This window comes from Emydura macquarii, unplaced genomic scaffold (genome assembly GCF_026122565.2).
Source record: "Emydura macquarii macquarii isolate MOO-44397 ecotype Brisbane River unplaced genomic scaffold, CSIRO-AGI_Emac_v2 contig_2199, whole genome shotgun sequence".
In the NCBI taxonomy this organism is placed as follows: Eukaryota; Metazoa; Chordata; order Testudines; family Chelidae; genus Emydura; species Emydura macquarii.
Window position 1 is genome coordinate 2248862 of NW_027132336.1, and position 16175 is coordinate 2265036.

The window sequence follows — 16175 nt, forward strand, 5'->3', positions numbered from 1 at the left end:
AAATTTGCCACCATCAGATTGTTCTATCAGGATTGATTGAGCGGCAGTGAAGACCCACTCAATCGATCTGGAAGTTGATTCAATTAAACCACCTCCTCAAGGCTTAGTGCACACTTACCAGGAAATTTGTCGGCAGTCAACGGGAGAAATGCGTTCCCATCGACACAGCACTATACTTTTTGAGGAGATGGTTTAATAAAATCGACTTCCGGATCAATTGAGCGGGTCTTCATCTGGATAGATTGATCTGACATTGGCAAATTTGCTGCCGTCAGTGTGTACATACCCCAAAAGGCGTAGTGCTGAGTTGACATGAATGCATTTCCCATTGATGCAGCGCAGTGGAGACAGAACAATAAAGGGAAGTTAGTAAGTCGATGGGAGCTATGCAAGCTACTCTGTGTAGCTTCCGTATCTTCCGTCGACTGCTGCTGAATTTCCCGATAAATGTGTACTAAACCTAAAAGACATTAAAGGGTGTTTATATGCCATGAGAATTTTAATCTCACCAATCTGGTCACAGTACCAACAGGAACCACGACATGGAAACAACATTAGAACGTCCATTAGGTAACAGAACAAAATTAAATATTTCAGCACTTTTGTTTAAATACTTCTTTTCATTATACAGGTTCCAACTCACACAAGGACTGACCATGGGAGGTGTTGACTATTTTAAACTCCCATTGAAGCCAGCAGGAATTGAAAGCACTTAGTAACCTGCAGGAACATGCCTATAATGCATAGCTCTAGTGCTAGCAATGCAAGGCAAAAATGCTGGAGCCGTTAATTAAAAATAGAGATTTAAACAAAAGTAGCTTTGTATTGATTCTCAGCACCCTTTTTTTTCTCACTCTTAACAGTAATCAGGGATGGGAGGTCTGATGTCCTATAAACTCCAGTCCGCATCCTCCCCTGGCAAGATCTCAGTTCAGAAATACAACCTTCGAAGCTGAGGTTCCCTTCTGAATCATCACAGGATCGTGTGCCACTGTCTTCCAGTTTAAGTCCATCCACATCAATTATTCTGTTTACAGGGAGATCAGAAGTGGGAAGATTATCCCTAGCACCATTAAGGCTTCTGTTGGTCTTTGTTTTGTGAGAGCTTTGCTCACAGAAGTTTCCTGTAGCCCCTGGTGAATCTTTTTTCTTTCTGTGGTTCATACCTAACAAAGAATAATAATAATAATAACAATAATAAAATAATAATAATAATAATAATAAAACAAATTATATATCTTCTGATTTATTGTAAACAGTTCTGTCTTACAGTCTTTAAATTACATTAGGCAAACTCGCCTCTCAGGTCCTCATGGCAAGTAGTCAGCAAGGGTATTCTGCTATTCTACTGGGAGATTCATGTATGTACCAAGAAGAACAGAAAAAAATACCAATGTTTGGTACATCCTATGTGGATCTCAGGTGAATTTTGTTATAATTTAGTTTGTGTCTTTTTTAGTTTAGTAATATTTAATTAAAATTATCCAGCATATACAAAAATGAGTATACAGCAAATGATGCTTTAATAAAACAAATTATTATTCAGGATGAATCTCTCACTCTCCCAAAATTTTCAGACCAGCAACAGCAAACCCAAAGAGCAAGGATACAACATTTCCAGCATCAGCCAGAGGAGGAAGAAATAATGGAACAAAATAGGAGGATATTTCCTCATTTTATCATCCTATTGAGATATTATTTTTACTCAGCTAGAGATTCGTCTGTTCCCAGAAGTTGCAATTCACTCTATTGAGCTGAAAGCTGCCAATCATGGACTGTTAGATTTCAGTGTAAGACCCAATGTAGCATACAGAAGGATGAGAAATAACCTAACTTGTTGAGGGAGAACATATCGTAATTGTTCGAATAATACTTGACAATTCTTGATTGTTTGCTCTCTTAAACTCAGAGTTTAAGGTGCTACTGTGAACAGCATCCACAATTGAGAGGAATTGTTACAACTTGGGTCCATTTTCTGGCATTAACCATGCAATCTTATCACCATACCTCTGGTGCTCCCTTATTCCAAGTCTTTCCCCATGATGTTAGGTCTCTCACATATCAATGCTTTTGGGTGAGCACTCAAGCTGAGATTTTCAAAGGTTAGGTACACTTGGAGAATACACCATGTTAGCAAACATGTTAAACATGTTAACATGTTTTAACTAACATATAATAAACATAATTTTGCCCAAAGTGAGAACTTTAACTACCCAGACATCTGTTGGAAAAAATAATACGGAAAACACAATTTTTTCAATACGTTCCCGGAATGCGTTGGGCACAACGTTTCATTTCTGATGGTGGAGAAAGGGAGGCCACCATTTTAGATGTGAATCTGAAGGTGAAAGACAACTTCGATGAAAGTGACCATGAAATGATGGATTTCATTATTCTAAGGAAAGAAAGGAGTGACAGAAACAGAGTAAAGAGAATGGACTTCAGAAAAGCAAACTTTGCCAGACTTAGAGAACTGGAATGTCCTCTGAGAAGGTCCCATAGGAAAAACATTTAAGGAAAAAAGTTGTTCAGGAGAGCTGACAGTTTCACTGAGACAATATTAAAGGCACAACAGTCAACTATGCTGATGTGAAGGACAGACAGGAAAGAATAGCAGGACACCAATATGGATGCATCAAGAGCTCTTTAATGACCTGAAAATCAAAAATGAATCCTATGAAATGTGGAAACATGGACAAATTGCTAAGGAGGGGTACAAAAGAATTGCGCAAGCATGTAGAGATAACATGAGAAAGGCTAAGGCACAAAAAGAGTTATACCTAGCCAGGGACATAAAAGGCAAAAAGAAGAGCATCTACAAATACATTAGGAGCAAGAGAAAGACAAAGGAAAGTGTACGTCTACTATTTAGCAGGGAAGGAGACCTATGAATGACCTCAAACAGACTGAGGAATTTAATACCTATTTTGTTTCAGTCTTCACTAGAAAAGTTAATTGTGTTCAGATGCACAACACAATTAATATTAACAACATGAGGGAAGAAACACCAGAATACGGAAGGAATATGGAAGGAAAAGGTTTAAGACTATTTAGATAAGTTAGATGTATTCAAATCAGCAGGTCCTTATGAAATTCACCAAAGGATACTTAAGGAACTAGCTGAAGCAATCTCCAAGCCATAAGCAATTATCTGTGAGAATTCATGAAGGATGGGTCAGGTCTCAGAGGGCTGGAGAAGTGTAAACATAGTACATATATTTAAAAAGGGGAACAAAAAGGACCCAGGGAATCATAGATCAGTCTGCTTAAATTTAATATCTGGAAAGATACTAGAACAAATTATTAAATAATCTATTTGTAAGCACCTAGAAGACAATAGGGTGATAAGTAATAGCAAACATGGATCTGTCAAAGTGCAAATCATGCCAAACCAACCTAATTTCCTTCTTTGACAGGGATAACAGTCTAGTGGATGATGGGGGAAGCAGTACCTGTGGTATATCTTGATTTTAGTAAAACTTTTGTCACAGTATCATCTGACATAAGTCAAGTAGGTAAATGTGGTTTAGAAGAAATAACTATAAGGTAGGTGCACAACTGGCTGAAAACCACACTCAAAGAGTACTTGCTTTCAAAGTGGGAGGATGTATCTAGTGGGGTCCTACAGGGGTCTGTCCTGGGTCCAGTGCTATTTAATATTTTCATTAATAACTTGGATAGTGGAGTGGAGAGTATCCTTTTAACATCTGCAGATGACTCCCAGATGGGAGGGATTGTAAGCACTTTGGAGATTAGGATTAGAATTCAAAATTGATATATTAAAGAAGTGGTCTGAAATCAACAAGATGAACAAGATGAAATTCAATAAAAATAAGTGCAAAGTACTGTACTTAGGGAAAAAAATCAAATGCACAAATTGAATATGAGTCAACATGATGCAGTTATGAAAAAAGCTAATATTCTGGGGTGTATTAGCAGGAATGTTAGATGTAAAACATAGGAAGTAATTGTTCTGCTTTACTCAGCAGTGGGGATGCTTCAGCTGGAGTATTATGTCCAGTTTTGAGTGCCACACTTTCAGAAAGATGTGGACAAACTGGACAGAAACCAGAAGAGAGCAGCCAAAATGATAAAAGGTTTAGAAAACTGACCTATGAGGAAAGGTTAAAAAAACTGGGCATATTTAGTCTTGAGAAAAGAAAACTGAGGGAGGACCTGATAACAGTTTTCAAATACATTAAGGGCTGTAATAAAGAGGACAGTCATCAGTTGTTCTCAAAGTCCTCTGAAGTTGGGGCAAAAGGTAATTGGCTTACTCTGCAGCAAAGGACATTTAGGTTAGATATTAGGAAAATCTTTCTAACTATAAGAACAGTTAAGCACTGGAATAGGTTACCGAAGGAGATTGTAGAATCCCTGTCACTGGAGATTTTTAAGAACAGTTTAGACAAACACCTATTAGGATGGCCCATACATACTTGGTCTTGCCTCTTTGCAGGGAGATAAACTAGTTGATTTCTCAAGGTTTCTTCCAACCATTAGTATGATTCTATAAGAGCAATCATGCTTCAAAATACGATAGTTGGTTGTGATTAATTCTAGAGTGTAACCCTAAATTTAACCTCAAGCAGGAAAACATTTTTCTACATGACTCTTCCCTGTTTACACAAACTGTTTAGCAGGAGTTAAAGCAGATTGAAACATGAGGAAGGGGAACACTTCCTATATGTTTAGAAGAGGAGGAGGAGCTGTGTTCCCTGACACTCTCCTTTAAGCCCCTGAAGTTGACATGCTTAACATCATGTTAATTAAAACATGTCAGTGAACATGTTTTCTAGCATGATATATTTTCCCAGAGCCAAGTAGGGGATTTAACCACACAACTCCCATGAGGATATAATCCATGGGAGTTTTGTGGCTAAATCCCATAGCCAACTTTGAAAATCTCAACTCATGTCTTTGTGTTTATTCTGTAATACACCTAGTACAAGATACTACAAGATCCATAACTGCTAATAAATACACTAATTAAGATCACTTTGATACGGAGATATGTAAAAATGCATAGAATGCAAACAAAAGGGAATCAAAAAGCAAGTTTCAAGCTGTTGCAGAAAAATTCTTCAAACTTCTCTACAGATAGAAGTTTCTATAAAATTAAACTACATTCCAAGTCATGCCATAATATTCTACTTCCTTAGATAAAGTGCAGAGGGATATGGATGCCGCAAATCGGAAATGTTAGCTCATTTTACTTCTAGATGAAATTCTAGATAAACCAACTGAGTAATAGCAGAGAATAGGCAGGAAGCATCTTCTGGTATGTCAGCCTGATAAATTACAGCAACCCTTTAATGGGGACATATCAGGTATATTATTATGTTTATATATATATAGTATATATATATATATATAGTAACATGTCACAAAAACATCAGCTTGATCTGAACTACTGTTTGTGGGGCATGGGTGCATAAATACTGTAATCCTACTCTAGAATGTTTGTTCTATACTGAGGTACTGAAATATTTCCCCTGATTCTCTTTATTCTACCCATAAGAACAGATCTCTGGCTCTACTTTCATGTCCTTTTAAAGACAGTATTCTCTGCAATGCCAGATTATGTTAATAACAACAGGTAAGATCAACAAATAGTTTACATTTATACACCACCTTCCATCCAGGAATATAAAAATGATATATTATGAATAATATTTTATTATATAAATTAATGATGCATCATATCACTGTAAGGAAGTACACTGTTGTCATTAAAGACATTTTAAGTTTTTCTTTAGACCATAGTATCTAACTAATCATATATTGTACAAAACACTCTAAACTTCATTTTTTGCGAGGAAAAATGTCCACATATAGAGACTCGGACTGTGAAGTTTAGAGAGGAGATAAAAAGCAACATGATAAAGGTATAAAAAATAACGAATGACATGAAGAGAGTAAACTGGGGGGTCCTATTTACTCTCTCTTATATTATAGTAATGGGACAATCAATGAAATTGAAAGTCAGCTGAATGAAAACTGATACAAGTCAATACTTTGTTATGCAGCACACAGTTAGCCTGTGGAACTCATTGCCCTATAATAGCATTATTGCCAAGGGCCAGATGCTCAGCTGGTGTAAATTGTCCTAGCTCCATTGATTTCAAATGCAACAATTTCCACAAATGGAAGAGCTGGCTTCAAGAGTATAGAAGGATTTAAAAAGGACTGGAAGCACTTTAAGATCTATTGATGAAAAGTGCTATGTAAGAACTAAGTATTTTATATGTATACGGATAATGAAAACATTTACACTACACCGGAGCTCAGCTGCCAATAAAAGGCTCCCCAAGGTGAGTATGCATTACACAGCTGGCCCCTTACATAGCATTATAAATAAACAAAAAAACAAAAGTTTGGAAGTCTGAATGCTTAGGAGGACATGTGTACATGTCTGTAGTTTCCAAAGAGTTAATTCTCAGGCATTCCCTCCCTTTCGTTTAGAGTTTGTGTATTTTTACTACTCACTCATGCTTTTGTGCAGAGTGTTTCAGTGGATTTCTTGCCCTTTTGAATGAACCGTACCTTGAACTGAGATGCGAATCTGAGCAAGGTACTTGGATTTTCTCAGGTAGTTTCTTCAAGACTGATGAAATATTTGACCAAGTGCAGACATGTACAAGGTAACTGGACATTTAAAAAAAAAAAAAAGGGGGGGATCTACCCGCCAAACATGGTATAATAGTCAGGGTATAATAGTTTGAGGAAGCATAACCCTATTTAAAATATTTTAGGGTTTATTGGCATGCTCACACCTCCTGCAATGCTATACGGTAAAACAGAGCAAAATTTCAAGTACCTTCCTGACTCTCAAACCAGCCAGGATTTGGAACTAGTGTATTCCATCTCTGAGGTTAGGGAGGGAGGATTAGATCCTCAGCTAGTGTCAATAGGAGTAGTGCCATTTATTTCAATCTGCTGTGCTGATTTACATCAGCTGACAATCTGCTTCAAAGTGTTTTACACCGCTTAACTGCAAGTCCTGTGGGCAGAAGGAGCACATAAATTGTGTGGCACAATTCCTGTAATTAATTACTTAGTGGCTTTGACTAGGAACGGAAGGATCCCTCAATCCCCATCCAATCCTTCTAGGTCAGAAAAATGGTAGCTTCAAGGTGTAGCCTTTAATAATGGTGATTTAGTAGATAGTCTTCTAGTCTCTGAGTCTGTGCTGAACCAACATGCTGCTGAAGGGACCATCTTTCAGATGAGACTTAAAACAGAATCTTCCACTGTGGTCATTAAATATACCATGGCACTCTTCTTAATGCAATTTACCTTGACGTCCTAGCCAAATTCCAATTTGGGTAAATGCATTCTGTATGCCTCAAATTACTTCTACAGTTTCAACTAGAAGCAGTATTAATCACTATCTGTCCTACACTATTGGGGAATAGGACTGTAAACAGATAGACATCCCAGCAATGGCTGCCTTTCAGTGGAAATGAAATGATCCCCATACTGGTCTATACTGGTTTAAGATTATTTTATAGGGCTGATTCCATTTAATTATGGCAAAAGCCCTCAATGGTGTCTATGACACAAAGGTAAAGTACACGATCAACAGTCCTCAGAATACAAAATGAAAATCTTTAAATTCTAATGTAATCAATCCCATATGTAGATTATTAGTCAACTGTTGTAAAAAGTCTGTCTCTGCCTTTAAACAGGGAATTGCAACAGTGGGTTAAAAAGGGCTTTGTTTTCTTTTATGGAGACCAACAGCTGTAAGTGAATGTACTGACAAATTAGGAAAAATGGAAGCCTCGGTCAGCAAAAAAAGGTTAAAGCATAAATTGCTCCAACAGGCTTTGCAATTCTGCTATGGAGAGCCCATCTCCAGCAGTAAAAAGGGTAGTTCAGTCTCAATAGCCTGTTCAGTCCTTGGCTGAGACTGCCAAATGAAAGGGCCATTATGTTAGTGGTTCCACTTAGAACAGAACTGAGAACACCAATTCACTTCAGAGACCACTGAAACACTGGCAGCTCTTATAGTGTAAGAAAAAGAAATGACTGAGTACAAGGTTTAGCCCAGGAGCACAGAGACAGAAAAGAATCTCCTTTCAGGGAATTCAGTGTTTTACTTATTCAAAGAATCAAAATACATTTTGCATGTGACAGAAGAAAACAAGGAATTTAATAAGATTTCAAAGATTTAAATACTTTGTTTTTCAAATTATAACGTGGTTTGCATTATTTGCAATAGATATACTACCCACATTGTATAAGTACTATAGGCCAATCCTCTCTATCTGTCTTTAGGTGTTCCTGCAGCTGCCATTGATTTCAATGGGAGCTGCCAGAGTCTAAATGCAACATCTGGCCCTATTTAAAGGGCCTATATTTAGGATATTATTAAACTTTCTCCTGATAATTTCTCTACTGTCAAGTTTGTCTCACTGTAATTTTGTTAGTCCATATCTATTAATGTGTACGTTACAAGATCTGAACTGATACTACTATGTTAAACAGATGAACCAATATTAGGACATTTAGAATATATTAAGGTAATATTTACATTTTAAATGCATTCAATCTGTTAAATTAGGCTCATAAATTTCTACAAAGGCAGAATATTTTTAAAATAATGAAGAAAACCAAAGCTTAAAACCAGTCTTGTATAACTAGGTATAGAATTTATTACTTCTGAAAGAACAAAGATACAAAATACATGTGAAAACTACATAAAGATCTCTACAAAGTAAAAGTAGAAAGAAGGAAAAGTGAAAGTACAGTGGTTACATAGAAAAGTAAGGCATGCATTAAAATATTGTAAGTTCATAACATTTTTAAGTGCAAATGTTCTTATATCAGCTCCCATTGAAAAGGATGCAAATTGAACTCCATCTTGTACACTCATCTAAAGGACACTGACACAGAGAGAGAAATATGTACATAAACATGTCTTAAATACATTTTATGTGTTCTCCTTTGGAGGCATTGGGGTACAAGTCTGTTCAAAATCTAATTTCAAGAATTAAAGTGGTAGCATTTATAGAACATTTTGCAAATACTATTAAGATAGGTTTGGTTTTGGGTTTTTTTAAGAGAAGCAGGATGCAATAGTTCACATTGCCATTTGTAAGCATGTAACAATCAAAGAAATATTTACAAATCATTGACAGTATAGATAAGAAACAGGATCAAATACTCTGTAAAAAGATAAATAATTCAAATGTATATTTTCACATCACAAAGAAATGTGAAACAAATCATGGCACTATTTGCTGTGTGAAACATCAAAAATAACTGTAGCACAGATACCTTTTCTTATATTTTGCATTAAAAGAGTACAGTACAATGACTGTAAAATGCCACAACATCATAATCTACCATCTCTTGTTTCTGGTAATAGCAATTATTATGAGTTCATGTTTATGAGGAATAATACTGATCAGTGATACTGCTGAAACTTACATTCTGATGTCCTCCGTTTTCTTAAAAATGATCTGCTAGCAAAAGCTGTTTCAAATATGAAAACTTTGGGAACTATGTATTAGATGAAATCTACTGCTTTGGGTACCAAAGGACAAAAAAGAAAGGGTATAATGGTTATATTTTTAGACAAAAATATAATTTATTAGATAAAGATTAAGAATATTCAAGATTATACTGTATCCTGGTTCTGTAAACAGTGCTGTAATTTTCAACATATACTTAGAGTTATACCTAAAGCACTGTAATTTCCAAATGTACCAAAACAAAAGGGGTGACAGAAATAATTAAACCTGTGATCCTAAAAACCATAACAAATTAATCTCATTGCTACTAAGGGTTCAGAAAATGTGGACTGAGTCACTGGTAAGAAGGTCAGATATTGATATTTAACTATTCCATGATGTTTGAGAGTAAACAGTAAGTTACTTAATAATAGCAAATGTTGTGTGTATTTTTTAATGTGTGCATTAAAGTCTCACACTAAACAGTCATTTGCAGGCTTGCATTTTGTTTAAAACGTTCTCAGTCCAAACAAAAATATATCTGAAAAGCAATCAGAAATGTAACTCAACAGAAAGTAAGGCAATAAAACTTATTTAAAATAAAAATGTAAGATTCAGAGATAATTTTCTTTGTTTTAATGAGTGCAAAATACTGATAAACAATGTAAAGGGAAGTAATTTTACATAAAAGGAAATACTATTAAAAACTAGAAATACCTGAATTGGATCTTTGATATCCAGAATTTTCCTGATTACCTGCCAGTGGAGTTGGCGGTGGATAGTTGGCTTCTGTGAGTTTACTGGTGTCTGATGGTGGTGGTGGTGGTGGTGGTGGCAGTAAGGTGCTGTTAGGGCTACTGATATCTCCTTCAGCCACAAGAGTCAAGTCTGCAACATTTTCATCATCTATAGTCTGTATGCCTTCAGCCTGTAATTCTCTTGATTGCCTTTTCCATATTGTTGTATTTTCCTGTACATGTGGAATTGGAGACAGTGGGACACTAAAAGGAGCATTGTAAGTCTTCTGACTATTGAGCATTGTCAAAGCAGACTTATGTTTATTTTCTGAATGACCTGTTTTATTAATTGAATTTTCATTACAGTTTTGCATGGACTCCAGTTTTCCACTTGCATGTGTACATTTATCCTTGCCATCATTTTTTGCAATTCTCTTGATGAAGCCTTTAGAGCTCACTGATGTAGATGAGGGTGGTTCTGGTTCACTGGGAGGTAAACGAAGAAAATCGGGTAGAATAAGGTCTTCTTTCCTTAGCAGCCCACGTTGGTCATCTGCTCTGTTATTTTGGGCTTTGGATATGAGTTCAAAAAATTCTATTTAGAAGAAAACCCAAAATTGACAAATTTTTGTCAGAAAGTGAAAGCCATTAAAACATCAACAATTAGCATATTTATTCTCCATGAAGACATTCAGTTATTTTCAATACTGCCTTGAAATTAGACCTTATGCTAATTAGGAACTTTATCAATTGCAGCAATGTTCACTAGGAGCACTATAATTAAGACCATCAAGATTGCTATTATAAGAACAGTTTTGCAATTTAGAACAGCTGCATTTCACTCTGGGCTAAAATTCTGCATGCCAAGTCTAAATATATTTTCTATTTTATGCATTAAAATGAATCTTTATACCTGTTTTTAATTCTTATTATAAAACAAGGCTCTGGTCCTACTGACAACAGTTTGTAGGATTAGGATACACATTTGTATATTCTAGAGGCTTCTTTGCACACTTCAACTCAAAATTAGCCGGTTCTCCAAAAGCTTACTGCTCCAGAAAAATAGATAATCCTCTTACGAGACTTTTTTTTTTTCAGTTTAATAATAATATGTCAACCTGAAACTTTTAGCCAAAATTTGAATCTCATTGATGGTGTAGATTTAAGTCAAAATCTTAGTTTTATCATAAATCAGTTTTGTGATTTAATATAATTTATATATATAACTGATACACATTTAGGACAATTCATTATTTTGTTCTGGGAAGCCTAAAAAGTTGGCAACAAGAAACTTTAGACATTGAGTCAAGAAGGATATCTCTCCCAAAAAAGAAATAACCCAATGATAATTTAACCCTTTGATACCAATCCTCCAAATGCTTCAAAATGGCTAACATGGGTCCTTCTCATGTTCCCCTTACTCAGTAAGAAGGGCAGGATTACACCACAGATCAAGCTCCAGATGCTGTTGCTACCTTTATATTTCTGGAATTAAAGTTCAAACTATGTTAGGACCCAAGTGAAATCAGTTTTGCGGTTTCAATCCAGTTTATACTGATTGACCAAATCAAAATATCAACAAATTCCACTGCAAAAACAAGACATTAAGTTTTAGCAACAATTTTTTCTCATAAAGATATATGTTACACACCTAGGACTTACTTTATTTACAACTTTCTAACACTACTTTTGGATGGTTTGACAGAATCAGTTGTAGGGTTATGTGAAAATAATTTTCAGCGAGTTTGCAAAATGTTAGAAAATATATGGCGTTTGAATTTGGGCCATTTTGTATCCCAAAAATGTAACTTTTGCTAAAGTTTTCCAAAATGGCAGCATGCACATCAAAACATAAAACATATTTGAAATGTGTGTGTTTTATGCAAAAGCTGATTCTTCCTGAAATTTCCAATTTCATAAAGCTGAGATTTTTCATTAAAAATGATCTACAACATTCAATTGGTCTTTCCCAAAGTTGGACCATTTTCACAAAATCAAAATAAAAGGTGAAAGCCTAAAATTCTGAGATTTTCAAATTATGTTAATATTTCACGTGGCCTTAAGCAGAAAATGAATTTATAAGAATGGGTAAAACAAGCTACTGAAGTAGCAAACAGAAATAAATAATTCAAAAATACATTAACATGTTTTGCAGCAACATTTAGAAGCTAACAAACAGCCATTCACAACAATGGTTCCAGCTACAGTACTTTCTTGGGTGCAAACCTGCAGATAGTTATTCACAGATGTAAAGTCACTCATGTGCAGCTTTTTGCAGGATCAGGCCCTTTGTTTGAACATCTGGTTGTAATAATGATGAAGTTTACATTTTTGCACTAGCTAGCATGTGTGTTCTGATTTCCACATTTTATTTTGGAGCTAGTGGGGTGGGCATTTGTTTCAAATAATCCTTGAGGTCAGGGGGAAGAGTAAAATCTCGACTGTTAAAATGGTCTTACTCCTTCACCTCCCTGTGACCTTTATTATTTATTTTTTCACATCAGAAAACATATATGGGAAGGCAAATTCTGCTGTCATCAGTGGAATCCTAATGAAGTCATTGACTCTGCAAAGGTGTAATTTAGGGAAGAATTTGGCTCACAAATTGCAAAATGCTTAGTTATGGCACAGCCTTGTCTCTTTTTTCATTTCTAGCCACCATCTCAGAGCATTTATTGAATGAAAAGTAATCTCTTTCTGTTCTTGCCCACCACCCCACTACCACACACAACCTCCACCATCCCTTTTCAATGGTAGTCTGTGGTAAACTGGCTATCATAGACTATAGATAAAATTTTCAAAAGCACCTAAATAACTTAGGAACCTAAGTTTCCCTTTCAGAAGTGACTTAGGCCCTTAGGAGCCTATGCGAATTTTAAAAAGGGGATCTAGGACCAGATTTTAAAATTATTTACGCATCTAAAGACGCAGCTAGACATCTACGGCGTTTTTCAAAACTCTTAGGTACCTAACCCCCATTGATTTCATTGGGAGTTAGCAGCCTAGGCCCTTTTGAAAATCCCAGTAGGTCCCTATCTCATCTTAAAATGCCTCAATACCTTTAAGTACTTGCAGGCACTTTTGAAAATTTTATCCTAGACTTCAATAAATTAGCAGTTCAAAATTAACAGCAACAAGCATATAAGGAATTTGCCTTTAATTTTCTTTATACAGTGATAAATGCACAGTCCTTATGATTTCCACATTCATAAAATGGAATTATCATTTTCCCTTGAATACTAATGGTATTACATATACTTAAAAAGTTGACATACCCTCTGCTTCGTCCAAATTAATTTTCTGATATTTTTTTCCCCCAATCTTTGCAAGAGATTCTTCTCTCTTTGATAGCCGAGCATCCCTAGCATTTTTTCCATTTTCGCCTTTTATTTTAATAGAATTAGACTTTCCTAGAGTTCTTCCCTCTCCCTGTATTAGAAGGAAAGTTAAAGTACTACTTAAAATTAGGATATATCACAATGTGTGTGTAATAAATTCTGTGTAAATAAAAAGGATATTTTATAAGCAGATCTCTCTGATTAAAAAAATACAACAAATGTTATAGTTTAATCACAACAAAAATGATTTAACACTACGCGCCAAAAAAGAAAAAATCCCATTTACAAAGAGCATATTGCTTGCACAGCAAAATTTACATTAAAGTAATGGACTCAAGTACCTGCCTTGGATTTCAGAAAAAATTAATTTGTTTTGATAAAGATGATCCTCTTAGCTGATATAGGAAGCCAAAAACATAAAAGCCATAGAAAGCTCACTGCTACTCAATTCATGGTCACACACTGGTGAAAAAGCAGGATTAAACCCCCACAGATGAAGTCTGACAGAAAGAACTGGATGATTTATAGCTACAGCCAATTCATTTTGGTAATCTGGACACATTTTTATCATACATAAATGAAGCTTCCACTTCAGGATAAGAGAAGAATACAGAAGTTAATCTCAGTGACAGAAATAATTTCAGAAAACTTACTGTAGATGCTTGATTTCTTGAAGTGGAAGTTACAGCTGTACTTTGTTTTACTGGTGCACCTTTTTGTTTGTCTGTGAACACTAAACATATAAAGGTCTTCTATAATTATAAACATATCACTTCATCAGAATATTAACATTTAAAACACGACACATAAAACAATACTCCTGCTCTGAGAGCCCCAAAGAAGCTCTAGCAAAACCAGGGAAGATCAAACTTGACATTCCTAATATTTTTAAGATAAATCAAGCAGAAAACAACCTGGTCTTTCCTGGATTTGCTGGTTTCTTCAGAGTATGTGCATTATGAGCTTTTACACCTTTCTTGAGAAGATGGGGGGTCATAAAGCTAAAGGGAAAACATCCTTTCTCCAAAATATTCATAAGTCATTGAGCACAATAGCTTTTAAAAAAATAAATGAAAAGCAAAGAGTGAGTAAAAATCTCTCTCCCTCTCAATTGCTTAGTTTTCAATTTTCTTGACTTTTGTGATGGCATAATTTCACTACATCTCCAGTCAGAGGGTCAAGTTCAGATGAAAACAGAATCTTTTTTTTTTTAAACTATAAAACAACAGATGCAGAAAAATCCATTAAGAAACGCCAAAAATTCTTTCAGGTCTGCTTTGTGCATCAACTGTCCTCTGTTTTCTCCTCGTACAGTGTTAAAGCAACCTCAGGGCTGCTTTAATTTACATCTACCTGCAACAGATACAAAGGGCAAAAAACATAGCTCAGGAACTGCTTGGCGTAGGTTCATTCTGACAAAGTATCCTCTCTCTAATCATACACCTTTTCCCGGGGTACCAGGAAGCATATGTGGCATATGGGCACCTATGCTGATTCGGTGCTATTCCAGGATCATCTTTCTACTGAGGTAATTCTCTGATGATTTAGGCATGTTTAATGCCCAGAATAACCTGTTGGTGTAGAATGAAGTGGCTCATTAGTGGCTAGTTTCTATATAACACTACCAATAGAATAATACCAATTTTAAGGTAAATTAAATTTTGTTGTCTGTCTCTCTTCAGAATGACTGGACGGATGACTCTGCTCCCCAACAAAGTGATAAAATCTGACTCTTCTCCCTTCAATACAGCTCTCTTTATTTTACTGATTTCCCTTATGAGATCCACCATCCTAAACACATTTAATTTAATCTAATTTTAATCTAATCTAAATTCATTTTAAAAAGTCACATGGTTTTGTACCTATAAAAGGGGGCTACTAATGGTACATGGAACCTTTAATCTCCACGCTCCTGGTCTAAATTCAGTGAAGGTAACTAGTGACAAAAAATTAATTATCTAACTGTTGTTCTTTGGCCAATTTGATGTGAATTCAGTCTTAGTTCAGCTTCTATTTCACAGAGGTCTACCATCAGAAAAATCACAATTGGCACTCTTTTTGCCAATCTCTGCAGAGTCCAAAGATTGAATGGAGGTGGATATTGCACTACCTTCTCATCTTACATGATCCATACCTCCAGCAGTTTTAGCTGATGCCCTGATGTACCTGTCCTGTGATTAAATAGAAAACTCCTTTCTCTAATGAACTAAGTGCTTCTAGGTTATTAAAGAGAAAAAATATTTTTTAAGAGTTACAAACTCTGCTAGAAGAGCACATTGTGATAATCAACACCAGCCAATTTAACAGCTAAAAAGTTATGTATTTAACGTTAATTCCTACAAAATGTTTTCCCATTCTATCCTATAAATCAAATTCTTCATCCTAACACCATTTACCTCACTTAGATTTATTCTTTCTATGAATGTAAAGTCAGGCTTGATGAGGCTCGTTAAGCACTTCATGAAAACTTTCACATCTTACCTCTTCCCTTTGTTGGCTCTTTTTCATCTAATACAACCCGTTGACCATCCAGATTAGATATAGGGACACCAAGATCTAGTGGATCCTGCTCACCATTCTGAAGTTAGATCACAGTTTGTGTACAGTAGAGAAAAAACACTCGTTTTCAAAGCAACTTG

The 16175-nt window shown here is 35.5% G+C and overlaps 1 protein-coding gene across 2 annotated transcripts in view; it reads right to left on the minus strand.

Annotated features, from left to right (window-relative positions):
- Positions 1 to 706: 706 nt before the first annotated feature.
- RGS12 (regulator of G protein signaling 12) overlaps positions 707 to 16175 on the minus strand; it is a 124897-nt gene continuing 109428 nt past the window's right edge. Inside the window, exons 14-18 of one of the 2 annotated variants that reach the window (XM_067558887.1) lie at positions 16018 to 16114; positions 14190 to 14269; positions 13474 to 13627; positions 10179 to 10793; positions 707 to 1166 (exon numbers count right to left, since the gene is read on the minus strand). In XM_067558887.1, the coding sequence (XP_067414988.1) occupies positions 805 to 1166; positions 10179 to 10793; positions 13474 to 13627; positions 14190 to 14269; positions 16018 to 16114 (1308 nt within the window). In that variant the 3' untranslated portion in view covers positions 707 to 804. Of the gene's footprint in view, positions 1167 to 10178; positions 10794 to 13473; positions 13628 to 14189; positions 14270 to 16017; positions 16115 to 16175 lie in introns of those variants that run through there. The other variant, XM_067558888.1, reaches the window with a different exon arrangement.